This window comes from Nasonia vitripennis, chromosome 5, assembly GCF_009193385.2.
Source record: "Nasonia vitripennis strain AsymCx chromosome 5, Nvit_psr_1.1, whole genome shotgun sequence".
Lineage (NCBI taxonomy): Eukaryota > Metazoa > Arthropoda > Insecta > Hymenoptera > Pteromalidae > Nasonia > Nasonia vitripennis.
The window spans coordinates 21,574,074-21,595,558 of NC_045761.1; the positions used below are offsets into that span (position 1 = coordinate 21,574,074).

At 42.4% G+C, this 21,485-nt stretch overlaps 2 protein-coding genes across 17 annotated transcripts in view; one reads left to right on the forward strand and one right to left on the reverse strand.

Annotated features, from left to right (window-relative positions):
• Window positions 1-8,414, forward strand: LOC100677916 (serine protease snake). Of its 2 annotated transcripts, none has more exons than XM_008209269.4 (6): window positions 1-386; window positions 1,635-1,789; window positions 3,669-3,802; window positions 6,944-7,197; window positions 7,306-7,475; window positions 7,564-8,414. In XM_008209269.4, the coding sequence occupies exons 1-6, from the start codon at window positions 287-289 to the stop codon at window positions 7,738-7,740; spliced, it is 990 nt and encodes a 329-aa protein (XP_008207491.1). In that variant the 5' UTR covers window positions 1-286; the 3' UTR covers window positions 7,741-8,414. The 2 variants fall into 2 exon arrangements, with proteins under 2 accessions (XP_008207491.1, XP_016841436.1); XM_016985947.3 differs by lacking the exon at window positions 1-386 and adding an exon at window positions 1,164-1,377.
• LOC100124048 (protein phosphatase 1 regulatory subunit 3B-A) overlaps window positions 8,012-21,485 on the reverse strand; it is a 23,830-nt gene continuing 10,356 nt past the window's right edge. For 3 of the 15 annotated variants that reach the window (XR_004345075.1, XR_004227859.2, XR_004227862.2), the window contains exons 2-5: window positions 13,639-13,914; window positions 12,205-12,810; window positions 11,032-11,552; window positions 8,012-10,371 (exon numbers count right to left, since the gene is read on the reverse strand). Coding sequence is in view for 7 of the 15 variants with exons in the window: in XM_032601027.1 (XP_032456918.1) it covers window positions 11,349-11,552; window positions 12,205-12,810; window positions 13,639-13,908 (1,080 nt within the window). In the remaining 8 variants the exon portion in view is untranslated. Of the gene's footprint in view, window positions 11,553-12,204; window positions 12,811-13,638; window positions 13,915-16,247; window positions 16,659-16,932; window positions 17,620-21,485 lie in introns of those variants that run through there. The other 12 variants (XM_032601026.1, XM_032601029.1, XR_004227860.2 and 9 more) reach the window with 11 other exon arrangements.

Consider the following 21,485-nt stretch of genomic DNA (forward strand, 5'->3'; position numbering starts at 1 on the left):
GCGATTTATCGCTTCGCGGCGCAAGGTCTGATGCTCCTTCGGTTAAAGATCGGTAAAAGTATGAATCTTGAATTGCGTTTAAAAAATTATTTTTTAAGCAAGAATAAATCTCGCGAGAAGCTTAGTCACTGCAAAATATGCGATTAAATCGCCAACAACAGACTCTTATCGTAACCCAAACATCCCCTTACCGATCACCTGCCTAACACGATCGGCAGTGAGAGCTCGACGCAGTTGCTGCTATTTTTCCGAAAAGTATATTCAGGCTTTTAAAAACCATCCAACGATGCGGGGGATGAGAAGATCGTCTGAGGATTATCTCTTACTAGTCGCTGTTGTAATAGTTTGCACTTGGACGAATGCGACAGCGAGGACGAGTCAGAGAAGTATGTATACGTGGTGTTGAGTACACGGAAGTCATAAGAGGTCAAATGTTGATCGATTTTTCTATGCGTTCTGTTGGTTGTCGACTGATTAGATGCTTCGACTTGTCGCGTGTATGTTGACGATTTTATGCCGAGGAAAGTAAATTTGAAATATTGCGGGTGAATGTTGAAACGATTTATCTATGTTTCGTGCTTGGCTTTGTATAATTCAGAGAATAAATACGTAGTACGTAGATATAGAAGTTTTTTTTTTAAATTTGGGACGATTTGTAGATGATTAAATTTTTCTTAAGCTCGCGTTATTATTACGTTGCTTTACGAATTTTATCAAAATTACACAATGCATTGTTCATTCGAGTTAACATTTGTCGCGCTATTTACTACTATATACGTGTAATTTTAGTATCACAACTACCAGAGTCGATAATTCTGATTGATGCATCTCATTATATTTATGGAGCAACAAATTAAATCTTTCATTAACCCCCTTGATATCGGACGCGAATTGCATCTCGCGTTTTTCGAAATCGAACGCATTAAATAGTTTTCCAAAAATAAAACTTTATCTCTCCTACGAAATAATAACGCTTCCGCGACACCGAATCAAACCCCTTCGATAAATTTCAATTTCGAGTCTCCGCGAATTTGAATACAAGGAAAGACATCAAACAAAATACAGTGAAATTCAAATTAGTGCACAATTAAAAGGCGATAAAACGAAGCGAGAGTACTTGAGAATCCATTATCGCGTTTCGCCGCGAGTAGCTCCAATTGACCAACATAATTGACGTTTATTCGATCGTGTGTATCAACGAAAAAGTCGCCGGCGCGATAACGAATTTTTCCGAGCGCTCGGAATAACCCTCGTTAAAGTTTTCCATTCGGTCATAGTAGGCATACCCACAGATTATGGGTATTGTCAAAGATACAACGATTGAGATGGGGAGATTCTTATTTATTCGAATTTCTTTCGTTTATTACTTCAATGAGTGTAAGGGAATAAATAGAGATAGTGTTTTTTTTTTTCAGGTTTTTGGTACGAAGCCTGTCGTAAAGCGTTATGGTTGAATTCTTATCGTTGGATTGCGTTCGAATACGTTTGAAAACGTTTTAATTAATAGTTTTAATCTTTGTAATAATAATTAACAAGCCGAAATAAGTGAAAGACCAAAAAATTTATATATTTGTTTGTATTATTGTAAAATTAAAAAATGAATTAAATCTGAAATAATTGTTCCACCCGTACAGAATGCAAAGAATACGCAGAACTTGTCACGAGGGAAGAGGTAGCCCCGGTCCTCCGTATGGGCGTCCAAACGAATCTGGTCTCGGAGTGCGGCATAGTCGAGACGCCCCTAATCGTCGGCGGAGTCAAAGCTAAGAGCAACGAGTTCCCGCACATGGTAAACCGTATTATTTTTCACCCGCGATAAGAGATTTTTTCGCCACGCGTCTGCGATTTTTTCTCGAAAAACTGTCAAAGCAAGCTTATGACACTCGAGAGCTGATCCCTACTCGTAAATAAAGAGATTATCTCGGGTTAAATTTAAGTATGAAAATGTTCGAAATTATCGTATGTACAAGGGGACATATTTTTATGTCGAGTTTTCGATAAAATTGCCGATTAATCCGTTGCTTATTCCTCGTTCGAATTTTTCAACAAACATTTTACAATAACAATGATCTCGTTCCACGCCACAGACGACAAAATTCTGCTTCTGTATAGTTCACGTGATCCACACCAAAGCCGTCACGTGATTTTTAAGTCCGAAACGACGATCTTTTTTCCCGCATTGATTCCAGCGCTTTTCAATGTCCCGCCGCAACACGTGACACGAATCCCCTGCTTTCGTTATGCAAAATATAATATATAAAGAGTCGATGGAGATTATGGCTCTTCTCGTCGTGTTATTGTTTACATCGGCAGCGTATTATGTAAGTCACGTTCCAATGATGATGATGATGATGCGTGTATGTCTGGTTGGCGCCGCAAAAAGTCACACGCATTCCTATAGCATTGCAGAAAGCGATAGATTGATTCATAATTGCTTATAACGGCAGAAATTTCTCGCGATAAACACGTCGGAGATTTTTAACCGATCGTCGACACGCGAGAAGTTCAACGAGCGTTTTTTTTTTCTATTTTCATAGCGGTATCGCTGCATCGTGTTGTACATTGCAAACAATTTTGTTATTACTCGATATATTCTGTTGGTCTATATCGGATGGAAAATCACTTAGATCGTAAATCTTCCTATATTCATGCATTTTTTCTCATGCGATGTGTCTCGGACAAAGTACATCGGATTTTTAAATCGCGAAAATCAATCTAAGAATATTGTTGGCAATGTGTGCAATATAAATTTATCGATTTGTAAAAAATTGATGTACAAATTATTAGTCTAGACTTGCAAAATGTTTATATTATCATGTAAAATTATCAGTAATCAATGAGTCGGAAGTGATGAAACTTGCAATTTTTAAAAGATTTGATTTATTTCGTTGAAAAGTGTATTTTCCCAGCGGAGATCAGTCGTAGGCGCCATCAGCCTTGATGTTATTACAGTTGACTGACTGGCACGTGTAAAGTTTGTAAATTTTCCAGATACAACTAATAAATATTATCGTACACTATTGAGCTCTAATTTCTTTTAACGAATCGAGAAGTTACACTCAAAACTGTCAACAACAGTGGAAAATTAAGCTGTATCTAAAACACTCATCTTAAAATTCTCATCAAAGTAGGCACGAGCTGTCTCGCTTCGCTGAAAAAAAAATTTCTCTAAAACGCTGCTATATTCATGCAAGATTTGTTGGATATATTAAGCAATAACGCAATTAAGATAGCGCATCGCTTATCCTATGCAACGAGACTCTAATAAGACTAATGGGTAAATGACATATTTAAATCTGGATTACACATGCGATGCGATCAGTAGCTCGAAATAGCATCAGTTGTGACAATCGCGATCAGTTTATAAACAATAAATCAAAGAATTTTAATTACTTGTACAAGTCTTATCTGCAACGTTTTCTCTCGCAAATATAGATCAAACACGTGTCATGGTCAATATTTTGGTCCATGGCGTTTTCTATGATATCATCGTTATCATAATTAATTATCGATATTAGCAAATCGCATTAAATTCATTTAGTAGAGCAGATCCACTAACCTCATTGTCGGGATTTTAAAATACTTTTATCACATCGTGTGTAGTGCAGTTTATACTAACGATTATTTTTGACAGATACATGGAAAATTCATTGCTCGCTTTGTTCTAGGTCGCTGTCGGATTTGGAAAGCCGCCGGAAAATAGCAGCTCGGTCGATTTTGAAGTGTCTTGGGAATGCGGTGGTAGCATAATCTCCGAAAATTTCGTCCTCACCGCTAGCCATTGTCTCGAGTCCAAAGACAGGTATTTGAATATCGCATATTTTTTTTAAATCTTTTATATTCGGTTGAGTGAATAAGCAAATCGATTAAAATTTTTTTCATCGATTCATCGATATTATGACAGCTTATTCTCCTTCGAGTTGTGCCGGTCACCTACTCGACAATTCAGCAGAATTTTACAGCTTTTGGTCACAAAAAAAAACGAGTTTTTTAACCAGGCTATATGCAGATAGTTCAATATTCTTTTGCAATTTCTATAAATAAACGTACAGCTCTTATGACACCTGCGTAATCACATAAATCACAGAGTCGAGATTTATTCTCTCCATCTGAAACACCCAACAAAAAGAAGCTGAAAGTACGTTAACAACCGACTACTTCTTCAATCCCAGAAAAAAAAAGAAAAAATACCGTATCCGCAACACATACCAAACATCGCGCAATCGTCACCGCGCACTTCCAACTATGGAAATAGCGACGGAGACTATTTTCACATCTTTGCTCCTCTATAAATAGCCCAAAAGAGAGCCGGTTTACAGCCGATGATAAATCGTCCGCTGCACCTAACCGATAACTCGCTCTCGCTCTCTATTATTACTTTACTCTCTTTCTCCAACGACGCGCATCGGTGCATCAGCAGCGAGAATTATAAGGGCTCCGATAAACCGGCATCGGGCGACAACAATAATCATTGTTACCCTCTCGTCGCAACACGCGACGACGACGTCTGTATAGTTGAGGCTTCTATAAATAGCTTCACGCCGTGCACGACGGATCGGAAAGTTTCGCTTCGCGCGAGATTAGGGAAAAAGGCGTCACTGATCACGAGAGGTCCGCGAGCCAGCGGGACTTTTTGTTCCCGTTTCCTCTCGCTTCGAGCGACTAATAATGCTTATGCGCGATAAGAGTAGAGAGCGCGTGTGTATTGTATTATACGATGACGACGATGGGACCTCGCTGACGATCGTATATTGTGTCTTATGCCAGACGCCGAGCGCGTGTACACTTTGACGATTTTTTTGAAGATTGTGCATTATGCAGTCGGCCGATGATTTATTGATTTGCAATATGTGAGAGAAAGAGAGCTGAGACACGCGGACAATTGCGGAGTGTCGCGTGTTTGATATTATGCTGTGTGGGAGTTTCGAGATTGTAACGTTTAATTTTATCAATTTTATCGTGGCTATTGTACACAGCAGTATTATTAATTAGAAAGCACATGCGGATCGAAAAATTCATTTACTCGAATCCCGGTAAAACGTGTGCAGCTTTTTTATTTGTTTTGATCGTACACTCGCTCTTTTTTATATTATCACTCCCCCAAATTCACTTGAAATTACATCAGCTTCATTCATTCGCATTATATAATCGTTGTATAATAATCAAAAACATGGTCACTTTCATGAATCAGCTTAGATACAAAGTAATAACAAAGTGTTTACAAAAATTACACGATAAAACAATACGGAGACGAAAGACCCGCTTAGACTACTTATATAATCGAAAAACCGTTGCATTTTTGCGTCAGCCCGCGCGAGCGTATCGGATTTCGCTTAAAAGTCACCGGACAGCCGCCTCGTGGGAAGCGCGTGTCCAAGGCGTTCAATAACGCAAGATCAGCCGGTTCTCATATTTTTTGACACATTTCGCGGCGAACGATCAGTGCTCGCGAAGGGGGGAAGCCCCTGTCTCTATCTATCTCGATCTGAGTGCTGACGCCTCGTCGCGATGACATAATTGTCGTCGCCTTTTTTTTTCAATCTCGCGTAGCTCGTAGTGCCGTAGAGATAATTTTTTTGACTAGTTTTGTTTTGACGGCTTTTTTTTTGATGCTTTGCGTCGATGCTTAGGGAGATATACGGCTTATCTCGGTGTGAACGCTCATTAGTTGTAAAGATTTCGCGAACGATTTAGAGATCTATTGGAGTTGTGGATTTCGATTGTATTTTCGTAGATATTTCGATTAAACGAAACATTAAATAACATCACATTCGAGTTATCTCGAGTGTCTTTTATGAAAGCGATACACCTATATTGCTGTATATAATTTGTAGTAAATTCGAGTAAATAAAAATTAAGATTAGAAGAAGCTTCAAGTATACACAATTTTTTTTTAGCAGAAAAAAAAGTTTGACCCAATCACTATCAGAAAATTGTCTATACATATCACCTATAAAATACAAATTTCACTCTTTGAATCAGCAGTGCATATTCAATCAATCAACCGTCGATTCCACATACTCTGCCAATTAACATAATTCAAAATACCCGCTTTGGCCAAACTTTATTTTTAGGCCGACGACATGCGGCATTATCACCCGGGATATTCCTCGTAAAGCTTGCATAATATAAACACGTTGTAAGTTTATCTGCTTTCGGAAGGTGACACCGCCTGTGCACGTGACAACTATACTCACAGAATCGAGTATATAAATTTAATAGTTATACTTATAGAACCGGAAGCGTTTGGAAAAGCGATTATATAGACATGTCTGTCGGTCCCGTTCGTTGACACCGATTTAAAAAAAAGCCGCTGTGCCAATTTATCGGGAATTTTTAGTTTCCTACCAATAATTAATGTCATTATTTACTTTCACAAAAATAGTTTGGTTATTAGAAGGCAAAAATGAAAACGCAATAGCATCAGCGCAAACTACTTCAACAAACCGTTTACAACAACGATAAGCGCATCGTTTCCCCGTGAGCTTATCTCCGAGTTTCCTCTGCAAGCTTGCAATTGAATCTTCCTCTCCCACAAGCAAACAAGTAGATACGCTCGTGGCGAGGAGATAAGCGTCGGAGTCAATGGGCGCGAAAAATCATCGTCCCATTGCTTTTTCTTCGTTTCCGGGACTCGTCCCTTCTTCAGCGAGAAAGAGAGTAATTACGAGATGATGATGGAGAGAAATGCGGCGTAATCACGAGCGAGAGACACGTCGACTACGTGATGAATTGCGGATGGAAAATTTCGCGGATGGGACGAGCGTACGTGATGAATGAGATTTCGCTGTGAGAAAGAGCGAGTATTATGGAGAAGAGGAATTTTCATTAATCTCGCATCGTTTTTGAAGCTGTCGTTGAAGCGACTTTCTATTCACCGTTAGTTAAGTTAGTTAAGCATACGTTGCAATTTATTAAATTTATTCGAAATAAAATTCTCCAGAGGACCAGCCATCCGCATTCGAGCCGGCTCGACCCTCCTAAAAGATCCTGAGCCCGGTTACCAAGAACGAGTCGTAATCGAGCGCATCAAACACCCGAACTACACTCTACCGGCTCGCTACAACGACATCGCGCTTCTCAGACTGGAAAAACCGCTCGAGCTCAGCGGCGCCGTAAGGCCGGCCTGTCTCGAGATCGAGCACGAGCCGGTCGGGAAAGTCGCTATCGCCAGCGGATTCGGAAAGACCGCTTACGGTCGGTACTGAATTTAGCTCTTTTAACAAAATAAAATTTAGCTAATAGCCTTTCAGCGCTTCTGCCAAGAGGCGAAACTCGATTACAATGAATCTCGATTACTCGCAGACGAGGCAGTGGGCAGCAACGAGTTGATGAAAGTGCAGCTGAACTACATATCCAAAGACGACTGCGAGCGGAGCTACAAGATCGACATCGGCGGTAGACAGTTGCCATCTGGACTGATACCAAGCTTACTATGCGCCGGTGTGATGGAAGGAGGAAAAGACACTTGCCAGGTCGTATTCGAATTTTAAGTCGAGAGCTTGCGCAAGCTCGATTAAAAAATGTATCTTAGACGAAAACAATTAAAACTCATCGTTCCAGGGCGATAGCGGCGGTCCGCTTCAGCGAGTTCTCTCGGAGCCTTACTGCATGTACAGCCTCGTCGGAGTGACGAGCTTCGGGAAGTTCTGCGCCTTCGAAAACTCCCCGGCGATGTACTCGAGGGTCAGCTCTTACGTCGACTGGATCGAGAGCGTCGTCTGGCCTGGAGAGCTATAGTAACGAATTTTCCTGGAAAGTTTAGCTTCGATTCTTCTTCTCAATAAAAATATTGCTTGTACTAACCCGAATGTTTTCGCTAAAAATAAAGATTTTTTCTTCAAAGCACGTATCGAGAGCTGTCTCTGGCAGATAATCTGCGCGATATTTTTATTTCCATCAATGAGCCAAGCAGAACTCGATATGCTTTTTTAAAATAGATATACATTCAAATTTTCAATATGATACGTTTGGAAAGGTTTTAAGGATAGCAAAAAAGACACCTTCGTAATTTTTTTTTTCCAAGAACACTTACAATAAGTTTTTATTACTCTGTTTCTGACTACAATGCGTTTGTTGCGTGGGTGTGATAATATACATCGAAATACATTTCATTCTTCGTAAAGCTACGATGATCCTTTCATTTATATCTTCAAAAAAACATTGTCCTCTCGTTTACATATATCAGTTAGTATAATTACATCAAATTACACTCAGCGCGACCGAAAGCGATTCACAATGGCGATTCGGGCGGTTCCATGTATTCGCGGCAAAATCCAAAATAAGAAGAAGTAAAAGGTAGTATAACGTAAAATATAGTAATATAGCGGTAGGTAAAGGGAGGAACAGAGGGGGGATGTACATGGTGCGAGAGAAAATTAAAGCGTTCCTTATTACACTACGCGAATAAAGACTCCGTCTCCTAAAAATCTTATTATTATCGTTACATATTATATTGATCGCTCATATCTCCTCCTCCTCCTCCTCTTCGACAATCTTCGAAATCAGCAGTTCGTCTATACAGTTACTCCTCGCTTATACAGGATGATTAAAGACAAAGAGAATATCTACAAATGGCCCGGGACACATTCACACTCCTGCATATATTCATATCTATAAACACTTATGACACTTCAGGTACAAGTACACATTCGCACGCTCGCACACATCGATTAAAATATAATATATTATATCGTAACATTTGATAATAATTTTTTTTGTGCTTTTTTTCCAAGAGATTAAAAACTTTTTCGTACATATAATCGTATAGTTCCTTCGCTCCAGCTTATCGTTCTTCGCGCATCGCGTATATATATAGAAATATCTGTCCGTGTGTGTGTGTGTGTGTATAAATATAATATATCAATAGTACATATAGATTCGCGCGCGCGCTCGTCGATGCGAGGATAAAAATTTTCTGTTCTTACAGTTGTGTATACCGAGTAAAAAAAAATAAAATAAACAATATATAGTAAAATCGCTCGGCCATAATTCACTCGGCCGCGCATAATTATATCACGATTTTTTTCATCATCATCATCATCATCATCATTTTGGCTTTCGCACGTCTCGAAGCCGTCGTTTGCAAGTGTATGCTTGTTCGATTCGATAAAAAAAAACAACAAAAGAGTTATATCCGATATTACACGATCGTAAAAAAATATATAAGTGGAAGCTTATACGTTATAAACAAGTCGACGCGCTTTTCGTTGTATCTTCATATCCTCCGCCTAATATATAATATACCACAAGCTTCGTTCATCGATCCTTACGCGGTAGGTATAATTGACAAGAGAAGAGCTACATCTCCTACGTGTATTATATATAGTTAAAAATCTATATGCATACAATAACAGTATAATAATAGTGTGCATGGGGTATATACGCCTAGTAGAAACCTTTCGCCGTCTCTCTGCGCTTATATTCGCTCTCTCTCTCTCTCTCTTTCTCTCACTCGCTCTAATAAAGTCTACGTTTAAAAGTTCGTTAAAATATATGTTCGTTATAGATTCGTTACACACGCGTTAGCATATCCAGTCTTAACAATCTTCCATCGCCGAATAATCCTAAAAACTTCTTCATTTATCACGCATTTATGTAAAAATACACGTACCCTCCATCTCTCGCTCTGACTATCACGTTTTGCGTATATACATACGTCGGTTATGCATATACCCTATGAGTATACATGGGGAAACAAATAAGTACTCAGAATTACTCGAGTCGAAAGATCGTTAAATCCTATAGCGACGGTTTTTAACACAAGAAGAGACCAACAAAAAAAAATCGGGCTTGTGCACGAGGTTCGACGCAGTGATAACGAGTATACAGTATCAAATTATAGTATTGTAACATTTGCTGCTGATCGTGTTTGTATAAGCTTTCAAAGTGTAAAAAAAGGACGGGGGCGAACGCACTCGGCCTATACCGATCTCGATCGCCAAATTTCCGTTACTATTTCTCGATCGTTCGAGGATCGATTGAAAATCGGTTTTTTTTATTTTTTATAAATATTATCAGTCTTGCAAGGGCTACACACAGGCTTCGCGCCCCCCCGTCCAATTTTTTTCCTTTTCACGCATTATATTGCGTGCTTTTATATACATTCGACGACACAAAGCTCTCGTCATCTCGTAAATCGTCTCGTTATCTTCCGTCTCGTTTACATTTTGTTTTTTGTTTTCGTTATTCTTGCTGTATACGTACGCGCGCATGTGATCATCTTCATTTTCTCCTCTAGAGTCTTTTCTTTTCGTTCGATGGAAATGGGATCGTTAAAACGGCCGCCAGAGTCTCAAGGCTATTAGCGCTAGAGACACGGCAACAGCAGCAATAGCAGACCGGCTGAGGCTTCTCGTGATTTTGCGTAAGCTGTCGGGACAGAAAAGATAAGGGAAATCGGATTATCAACTTGCGCTTCGGGATTTCGTCTCGGCGTCGATAAATTAAAATTAAGATTTTTGTTTTGAGTTAAAAATTCGCGCGGAGATTATGTGTGTATGATGCGACTGCGGCGGTATTGTGCGCCGTTGACGTTGTCGCATTGTAATATCGATGGGGTGTGTCGTAACGCGGCTGCATTTACAGAATTCATTTTTAATTCATACCATTAGATGTCGCAACTTGAGGAAACAAAAATCTCAGGCAAATTAAGGTTTTCCATGCTTTGTATTAATTCCAAATCGGAACACAGTAAAATTTACATCAGTTCACACGTTAGCCATGCTATTGATGAACAGATCAGTTCGACTTCACGATACTAAAAAATTCATCACTCGTTGTTACGGCAAGAGTCGTCGCACAGATAAATCCACGCGAGTATACCTTGATTACCGCGGTATCTCTCAATACGCTCTGCATATTAAGTAAACTGCATCATACGACCTCGCATTCTGATTAAGACAATCGCTATACAATATCGTTAAACACACACGCATCTTCGTGACGCGTCACGTCTCGTCACATCACGCGTAAACAATGTGATTTCTCCTCCGAAAAAAAGTCATTATGAATTGTATAATTAATCCTCACCGAGGCGTCGAGGTGATTCCGTCCGAGTACTGCATGGCACTGCCTCGAATCTTTCTTTCTTTCTTTCTCTCTCTCTTTCTTTCTCATCATCGTCACTCGCATATCCGTGTATAGTACAGAGGAAGAGGACCACTCGCGAGGATCGACAATAACAACAGCTCCAAGGACACGTGGTAGTAGTATGTAGCAGCGATGAGTAGTATATAGTGTAGGCACTTGTCGGACGGATGACGGAGGACTAGAGGATGGATACGTGTGACTTAGTGAGCGAACGACGACGACAGATGGCGCTGGTGTGCTGATGGCGGAGTGACGCGTCACCAGTAGGGCCCCTCGTTGTCGAGGTGCTGCCAGGAGGCGAATTCGCTCCAGGTGCGCAGGTGCACACGGGTAGCCTCGCCGGCAGGTCGGGCCAGGTCCTTGTCGATGCGCAGTCGCGTCTGCGTGAAGCCGTTGTGCGTCTCGCTCGGGCCGCAGCAGGCGCTCAACAGCTCGGCGACTTGCTCCTCCAGTGTCGGTGCCTGCGTCAACCGAAAACACAAAACGAACATAACAGATCAGTCGAGTTGTCGTCGACTGCTTCGCATCTTTTATATTCGATGCTGTTTGTGGTGACGGAGAGAAGTTGAGGAACGTTGACGGTATAGCTTCTTTTTTACTTAAAGTATACGTATAAGTAGATTATATGCAGTCGCGTTTTGCTACTAGTTCCGGCAGGCTTGTCTATCAAGTGTTATCGTGAACTTGGCATCGGAACTCTGCTACCGTGCGGTTATAATATCGTATGTGGTATATACTTGACATGTCGGAATTCGATGCGCTCACTCTCACTCATCCACATCCTCACTCGCACTCGCTCTCGTGTATAAATAAACGTGTGAATGTCTGTACATGTAGTATTGCACTAATGTATTCTGATGACATGATGTGTATGTGTTTATGTACAGAGTATGTAGTCGCGATACTTGACGACAGTATCGCTCGTGTGTAATGTATGGCACAGGTATACACTATAGCCATCGGGGCGTTACCGCGACGTTCGCGTCCGCGGTATAACCTCCACCGTGATGAGTAAACGTAAAAAAGGAAAGAAAAGTCCGTCCTCCCAAAGTCTCTCTCTCTCTCTCTGTGAAAAACTCAGCGAGCCGATAGAAGCTCGTCGTTCGCGCTCACATCTCGTTTCTTCTTGACGACGTAGTTGGCGCCAGCGTTGTTGTCCCAGAACTCAGCGCCCTCTGTGTTGTAGCGCACGCAGAACTCGAGCTGATTCGAGCCGGAATCGCCCTCTGGCAGCGGCAGCCGGAAACGGAAGGTGTCGTAGAGGTTGCGTACCACAGGACTGGCCGAGAGTCCAGGTTGCTCGACGTAGCTGCAGTTGACGTCCTGGTAGGTCTTCCAGTTGTCGCAGGTGGCGCGGATGGTCACTTCCTTGTCGTAGGCCAGGTTCTTGACTTTGATCGTGCCGATCAGGCAGTTCTCGGAGTCGCGCACTATCACGTTCTCCAGGCTCACCGACGACTTGTCCAGCTTGTTGCGGAAGGCCAGGTAGTCGCTGGCGGGCTGGGCGAAGCTCGCCTCCCAGGGGCAGATCTCCGTTTTCGTCGGCGAGTTGTCGCCGCCGTTGACGGTGTTGGTGGCTTTGTTGATCGGCAGCGAGTGCTGCTGGGCGATGCTGAGGCTGCCGTCGAGGTTGCGGAAAAGCTCGCCCCGGGCAAGGCTCGCCACGTAGGCGCTCGTCCAGAAGGGTGGCATATTGCTGGGCTCCGACATGACCCGGACCTGGGCAGAAGAAGGGGAGAAAAACGATTTCGTTATTTTTTTAATCTAATCGAATTTTTTCGGCGCTGATGGTATCGCAGGCGGTTACGCGGCTCGTAAGTGCGTGCACGTAACAAGAGTTAAATAATTATGAGTGTGAGATATACAATTGTATAACACACGCGTTATCTCGCGCTACGCAAGCCTGGGCGATTCGAAAAAGTTTCGCTCAAATTTTCACGATCGAGTTAAAAATAGTAAAGGAGGCGCGCACAGACGCAGTTTGAATTCTTTTTATCAGCGATATATATATACTCGACGCGCATTGTGTTGAAAATTAACGCTCGAGTTGCTCCGATAATAAATTAAAGCGCATACGCCAGTCTTGTGCAAGTTAAAGGAGATAAATAAGGCACCCTCTTTTTAACTCTCTGATAGCTCTTAATGTTTCAACAATGGGGGTGTTGTAGTTCAATTTGAGCAGCGATTAAAATCCGACGACGACGAGAGATTCGACTGATTGCTTATTTCGCGTAAATTATCGCGGAAGAAACACGGTTACTTCTATATACGCGTGAGTATCTCTTCAGGCCGTAATTCCTCTTTAAATTTAGATCCCGATAACTTATTCTCCCGCGCGCGCGCGCGCGCGCGTCTATCGCGGCAACAATAAATATTTATAAAGCTCCGCGTGTTAATTGCCATTTTTCAGCGCTCGATCGCGACAGCAGAAATATTTATGCATCCTCAATTAAGCTCTCTGCTTCCCCTTGTAATCTCTTGTACAAACGGGGCCAGAGCCTCTTCTACATGTATAATCGAATAATAAACTTTTTATAGCGAACCAACCTGTGTGAGTGGCCAGCCGCGGTCATCGGCGAAGACGACCTTCTTCTTGTTCCTCTTGTTGTTGTTGCTGTTATTGGCGACATCGTCGTTGCTCTTGAGAAGGCCGTTGAGGTGTAGCGACGCTGAGGCCAGGCAGGGCCTGATCTGCGGCGGCACTGATCGGTTGGCGATCGGCGGCGTCGTAACCATCAGGGAACTGTAGAGCAAGGAACCGTACACCGGGGGACTGTGTCCCAACAGAAGCTCCGATGGTATTGCTATCGAACACATCTAGATCTGAAACAGAAATGGCGAGAGAAGCTCGTTTTAGGCGGGACTTTTGAAAAGAACGGACACTAATTTACACTATCTTCGCTCTGTCTGTGTGTGTATGTGTGCTTTGGCGGATAAGCGTTTGGGTCGCGTCATATATTATATATAACTTGATTAACGGGGCTTATCGCTGTGCTTTTCGATAAAATTTTGTGTTATTATGTGCTATATTTAAGGGAAATACGTGTATAATATATAGCTTAGTAAAATTCAGTAGTTGTATTCTTTTGTTTCAACGAGAGGGGCAGTAATCTTCGAGTTAAATAGGCTGACCAAATTAATCAATGTAGCTCTCGGCAACAATTTGTTGTCGTTATATGTATATATACACGCCGTGCCTTTAACAGCATGATTGCCTTAATTCCTTCTTCTCAACGACCCCATTCAAAGTAGCTGCGCACGAGCCGCTGACGCTCGAATATTATTTATTACGCCTATATATTTCTTAAAAAAAAGCTTCCGAATACAGCGAGAATTGAAAAGCAAACCTCGGGCATCATGTGATAACCGAGACCAATCTCTGCGCGATTCATAAAAAAAATTTTTCGCCAGTCCACGTTTGCGCGCATGTATTAGAGGAAGCAAAGCTTATACATGTCCGAAAGAACGCAAATATGACTTTTGTTTTTATCTATACGCTCGCGTGTACGTTTATAAATCCAGATAAGCGGCTGCATTTTATTCACGAGATACAATAAATCTAGCCCACTTTTGCCTCTCCCTATATCTTATCGCGAAAAAAGAAACGTCGATACGACGCAAAACGTCCTGAAAACGTTGTTTTATAGACTTTTCGCGCAAAAATGAAGACAACTCCCGAGTTTATATATATAACATAATATATCTAATCTGAAGAGAGATTAAGCGTGTTTGGCGCTGCATTGGTACAATATGTTCAGATAGTACGCGCATACTGTACTTTCATTAACCAAACGTCGATCTTTTTTTCTCTCCACTCCTCGAAAATAAACCGAGAGAAGCGAATCCAAGCCTTCTTGCTTTCTAGACACGCAGACGCGGAAGTAGAGGAAGTCTATATACCGTGAATGCAACGTGAGAATCCGCACACGATCCTCGTCGTCCCTCTTATTTTTCTAAATTTAGCGCGCAGGAAAATCTGCAAAAACCGTAAACAGTATCAAATCGGAACTCTCAATTGTTTTTGCCAAGCGACGAGAGCTATTTCTGTATTCGCGAATGTTTATAAATAAAAAACGCGTGTATTATTGTTATCCAAAAGTTTTTTGCTTCGAGAGTCGACCAGCGTCTATAGGCGACATTCGAACCGCAGACACAGCGCAAAAAATCTCAAAATTGCAATGTATTCCGACGCATGTGAAGAACGAGTTTATCGTGCGTATACGAGGGTTATCGCTTATTTTTTATAGCGTGTGTGCATATGCAAACCGAGATGCAGTTACAAATAAAAAAAAAAATTGCTCAATTAACACACCACGTGTCGCATCACTTTCCTCTGAATACACTCTATGCTGCGTCGGCAGCAGTTCGCCGCGATAAAATTTCGAAAAAATGCCCTCCCCCTATCGTATGCAACGCAGTTCTCCCTTCTAACAACCCGATCGAGAAAATTCCATATAGAGGCCCTTATCGTCTACGCGCATAAATTCTAAATTAAACCGAGGAGTCGACGTATACTCGTTATAAGCTTCCAGAGAGATAACTGGGACGTATGCGAAGCACGTGATAAACAATAATCATCGCCGCGGCGATATATTCGTCCCATGAGAAACGATCGTGTGACACCCCGAAATCGGCAAGGTCGCGGCATCCCGGCGAGAAAAAATCGAGTCCGCGGCGCCTCGCTGATAAGGGGGTGCGATGCACTGCCCGGATTGCGATAGATCGACTCGCTCGTGCGCTCGCTAATGCAGATATCCCGACTTTTATTTCGTTTCTCCGTACAGTTTTATCGTCGACACGTGGAGGATTTTTTGAATTTTCCCGCCAAAGGAAGCTTGCGACGTCGTTGTATTATATAGCAGATGTGTCGAACATTTTAATTGCGGATGCATCACGAGCTCAAATTGTTGTAACGATCGAGTAAATATAAAATATTATTGCGCTCGTTAATACAATAGTCGAGCTCGGTATATGCAGATTTGACGCTGCGCGTGGCACCAGTCCAATTAGCACGTGAGCGCGAAAGGTTACCCGAGAATCGTTTCGAATTAATTATCGCGACTCATATTCACCACGATATATAACAAATCACTTTATACGCCGATCGTTTTTACATCGATAATCCGCGAAAGTCTGCATTTTCTGATCGAACACACCCAGGTATACCTATATCCTCGAAAGCAGCCTCGGCAGAACAATAAGTATACAAAACACCCGCGATCGCGGCCGTCACATCGCGCACTGACACTGTCCGCCTCGGCAACCGGCCTCTTATTTTCGCCCGCAAATCTGGGCCGGCTGCCAACGTTGGCGCCTTCTATACACACACTCGTCTTTGTGCAGCGCATATATCTATCTCGCTCGACGGTAACCCCGTGCGTTGCAACAGGAGGGACGAACAGTAGTTGGGGTTGAACGTCCCTTAGTATATAGGGTGATGATGCCGGTTGTACCTGATGGATATCGTCCGTTTCTGCGGGAGAGTAACAAGCGGAGGTGCGACGACGACGATGACTCGGTCGGAACTGCGCTCGTCAAAATCGCCGCGCGCGAGAGCGCTCGAAAAACACGCGCTAAATTTAGCGGAGGAACCTTCCAACGATGACGATGATACTCCTTCCTTAACTCTCTTGTGTCAATGCGTGCGTATTGTGCAGTTGTTGTATTTGTCGCTGAGTAAGCTTTTCGGGATTTGGCGGATGGTGGAAATCGGCCTACCGATCTTTGCCGATTTATGCCGGTAACAGGGTTTGAAAATCGGATGGGATCGGTACCGCAACAAACGATCGGCCCGTGATCGGTAAACTATAAGACGCAATCGGTATGGAACAAACGCCGTACCTCATCGCAGAAAAACCGATTCCGCGTCGTCTCCTTGAACCTCCGGGGGCGATCCAATCGACGAGCTGAATCGATCTTAATCAAGTAATGCCTCGCAAGCTCTCCTCGCTGTCGTGATTTCAGTCGCGCAACTATATCGTTCGTTAAGAGAAATAATACATTCACGGCTTGTTCAGACTTAGAAAGAGAAATATCGGTAAAGTCAGCGATAATTTTTCGACTGCATCGTCGGGACTTGCTCAACCCAGGATTACCCAACGATCTCTCCTCGAAAATCGCGAGTCGAAAAAAAATCGTCTACAAACGCTCTCAGCACACACAGAAGTCTCGACTACTTTATACAGCGACTGTTCAAACAGAAAAAAGTTTCATATTTACGCAATGAATTATTCAGCCTTCTCTTCACTCCTCGTCCTTCACTAAAAAAAAACTCCTATTCCACGAAAAATTCACAATCGTCGCACAGAACGATATCACAACGTTTCTAGCAAAGTGTCGTTAGTCGTCCAAGTATAATTTACCACACCGAGAAGATCCTATTCGGAAGAAATGTGCACTGATCGACTCGTTCGCGAGAAACTATGGCTCTCGTGCGCGGCTTCTCCGGGCGGCGGCAGAGCTTTTAATGACCGGCTCGCAACAGTAGGGTTGTGCAGTATATCGGAGCGATGAAGAGGGAACGCGTGATGCGAACTCCTCCCACTCCCGTATGAACCGCCGAGATATCTTCCTCCGCTGCGCGCAGTATCTCTTTCTCGCTCGGACTTTCTTTTTTTTTATTGTTATTTTTTCTCTCTCCTGACTATAACGCCGAGGGACTTTCTATATCTTCTCCGGCGCCGACTGTGTTTATTTTTGCTCGCTCTACGGTTTCTTATGGTTTTTAATTTTCGCGCTCTTTGTGTGCCTGGCAGGATTGCGGGATCGCACAAAATTTAAAGATTCTCATCGATATACCTTTTAATTATAGTATGATGAATTGTACTTAATAGGCGGTTAAACCGGACCGAGCTTTTTTTTTTGTTCCAGAAGTTAATCTGGAGGAAAGTAATTGTAAGTCCCGATGAATCGGCAGAGCGGATTTTTCCTATACCGCTCGATTTTCGGCGCTGCGGTCATCGGAGACGCGCTAAAAATATTGAGCTTTTTTTTGCGCGGGGGTATTTTCGGTCACCTCCAGACGCTTTATCTAATCTTTGTGTATATCGGCGACGAGCTTATGTAACAGGAGAGTCATACGTAATTTGCGAAAATTCGACGAATTAATCTCGTACAGAATACGGGCCAGCTATAGAGTACGAACGAAGCAAGGCGTATCGGGGGGTGGAGCGATTTTCGATTTGCAAATCGCGGATCCAGAGCTTATCTGCAGAGGCGTTCGTTTGTAGGGTCGAGAGATAGTTGGCGCACGATTAATACGCACAATGCCGCAATTACACGTACTCTCGATTAATTCACGATTACTCGAATTCTATTATATGACAGTTTTTTTTTCGAGAAATAACAAGGCGTATTTTTAGACGTCCTAATCGGGAGACGATTTTTAGAAAGTATCGCAGAGATATTAATGTGCAAATCAACGATCGAGTGAAAACAATTCGGGTGCTGGGAGTGGAAAATTTAGATTTAAGGGCATATATAAGAGTAATTTATTTCAATTTATTATAAAAATAGCAAAAAATCAGGAACATTACGATTTTTCTCCTTTTTGAAATCCTTATATCTAACGTTTGATCCGGTCGGTCATTTTTAACTATCCGGGGCTCAAATTAAAACCCTTTTCTTCTGCTTTCGTTTTAAAAATTTAGATTGAAATTTCAATTTTTCGATCAGATATATGGGAAATTCTACGGAAAAAATAAACTTTCTCGACTTCAAAAACGGCGATAATGATGATGATTTAAGGATTTTTCGGAGTCAAGAAATTTGTACCTTTTTTCATGATTTTTTCACATTTTCAATTGCATGTAACTTTTGACCAAATTAAGCTTTTAAACGGATTTAGTTTTAGCTCAGTCGTAGATTTGCATAATAACGAATCCCATAACAAGCTGCATAGAAATTACTGGGCCGAACCGGTCGGACGACTCTGTTATTTTGCTGTGCATAATTTGTGGGAATTCATCTTTGGAGAAGCCGTCTGGTTTGGAACGATTCGAATGATCGGCATGTAGAATCGAGAGAGAAGCAACTAACGCGACGCGCTGGTGTTATCCGATGTATATGTTGCTGCGTAGTTGGTACAATATAGGGACCGCGATGAATGGAACCTTCGCGTCAATTATGACCGATTCAGACGTAATGCGTGTATAGTTTAGCCGTGACCGTGACTGGCTTTTTTCCGCATACTGTATATCTTATAAATTTCTGTCTGATTACTGGGAGGATCGTTCTTCATTCCGCATAATTTAATAAATTATAATGAATGTAAAAGTTGAATATTTTTATATCAGGTTTTTGGCAGTGACGAATGCGCAAAACTTCTTACGAGTATAGTATAGTTTCGCGCGAAGATCCTGTTATGAAACAATACGATTCTGCATCGCGCAGAGTATCGGGTTTCGTTCGACGATTCACATCATGCATCTCTGCACTCGACTATGTAAGTCGTCTGTCGACGGAACGTGAATTTAATTTTTCATCTCCGAATATTTAGATCGATATGCGCTTGGTATCAGTCTCCGTCAATCAAAGCTTTTCAACGAGGATTTCGGCGTTTTATGCTGAACCGATTACCGAGAAATCGGCAAACCTATAATCAGACATCTTTTAGAATATCAACATGCATACGTGTATGCGCTCGTAAAAACATCGAAATTCCCCTGCGATTCGCCAGCGTTTTCCTCCTCAAGATAAACGCCGCCCGTCTTATCTCTTTTCATAATCACTTTTTATCGAATATAAGGTATTAATTTCGGATAATTCAGGAATTCATTGATAAATCCTCTCAGCGCTTTACGTAACCATCGCGAAAACGCAGCAGTTGACTCCTCTCAATGAAAACTCGAGCCGTCGTTTTCCCCCCGAGAGATGAAAATAAGCGTCGAGAAGCTTCAGTATAACACCTTATAGTCGCGTTAAGATTCTCGCGCATAAGTACCTCAGCCACGTGGCTATATACGCTAAGGCACATCTGCGCGTCAAGTCAACTCGACGTTATACCAAGTCGCTCTTGTAATATACAAAGTAACGCAAGAGCGACAACGCTGCACGCGTCGCTGTTTTTAAATTTGGCGCCAATTTCGAGCGATCGACACATGCCTCCCCCAACCGGAAACTCGAGACCCTCTAGTTTTCCCGTTGTTTGCACACCGAAAGCTCTACTATACAGCGGATAGCCGAGCATTGGCCAATAACTCTCGGCGAGTCCTCGTGACATATCTCAAGGTCAACACAAACACACACAAACGCAGTCCGCCGCGATGACCAATTTATACCGCTGGCATTTTTCGCTCGAGAGAAAGAGAGAGAGAGGAAGGGATACTTGGGTTTATTTCGGGAGCAAACCGCGACGTGAGAACGGCCGGTTAGAGACGATTTCATAGGCGAATGTCAAGGTGCGAGAGCGATTGGTAATCGTCGTTGGTGATGATTTGTGGGGCTGATTTTTTTCCTCTATTCTCGAAGTAGCCTTCGCGCCGTTGTCTGTAGGAGCTATTGGCAGTAGAAGATTTTGGTACCGGTCGAAAATCGAGTCGAATTAATACGATAACGAGCGACGTACCCGTCATCGCTTCAATCGGCCAAACTCGAACGGATGGGTTTTAAATTCGAGCCAATCGAACCTGATCAACTCGAGAGTCTCGGCTGTGTCTTCGAAGTTTCGCCAAAGTCTAAACAGCAGCGGTTTTCTTATAGACGCTACGATCGGCGCCGTGTTTTTTCAAAACAGGGACGAGGAAAAAAAACAAGAGGAAAATCCGATGCACGAGTAGTAGCACTGACCTAATCAAAACGACGAGAGACGTCTCTCTCTTCACGCCTTGACTATATACATTACACAAAGTCGCGTGAGGAGGAATAGCCGATCGTGACTCCTCGTGACCCAGAAACATGTTGTCCGTCAGCGATGTACACGAAAATCTGTGGAAGATCGGGATAACGATTGTCTTTTTTGCGCTACGGCGAAAATGGAATCGGTCTATTTTCGGAGATGGAATAACAACGACCTCGAGTCGTTGCCTATATGCATGTGATCGAGTCAGGGTCGGGTGTAGTCATTTGAATTTCTTATTGTTTTCGCGATTTACACAAAAAATCGAACGCCGAAGCGATTATTTATTCCATAACGGGTGTATAGTGTATAACGAAGATATTTTTAACGGATTGCACCGACTCGTGCGTTTGTTATGCACTATTGTGAAAATAATCGGGTCGAAATTTAAAACGTGCTTTTTATTTATAAAACGTTCTCGGCGCCGCTAAGTTTAGCCTATTCCAGCCGCGATAATACCTACTCGCGTATCGATGCAATTTTACGTGGCGCGACGAGTGTCTATTTTTAGACCAACGTATACACTCAGTGTTTTAACCTTTATCTAACCGATTCGCTA

Bases quoted from the DNA above. Each gene is read 5' to 3' on its own strand.
- LOC100677916 (XM_008209269.4), top strand. From the start codon at position 287: ATGCGGGGGATGAGAAGATCGTCTGAGGATTATCTCTTACTAGTCGCT. The intron at 7,198-7,305 runs GTCGGTACTGAA...GATTACTCGCAG, and splicing joins ATTCGGAAAGACCGCTTACG to ACGAGGCAGTGGGCAGCAAC. The intron at 7,476-7,563 runs GTCGTATTCGAA...TCATCGTTCCAG, and splicing joins GAGGAAAAGACACTTGCCAG to GGCGATAGCGGCGGTCCGCT.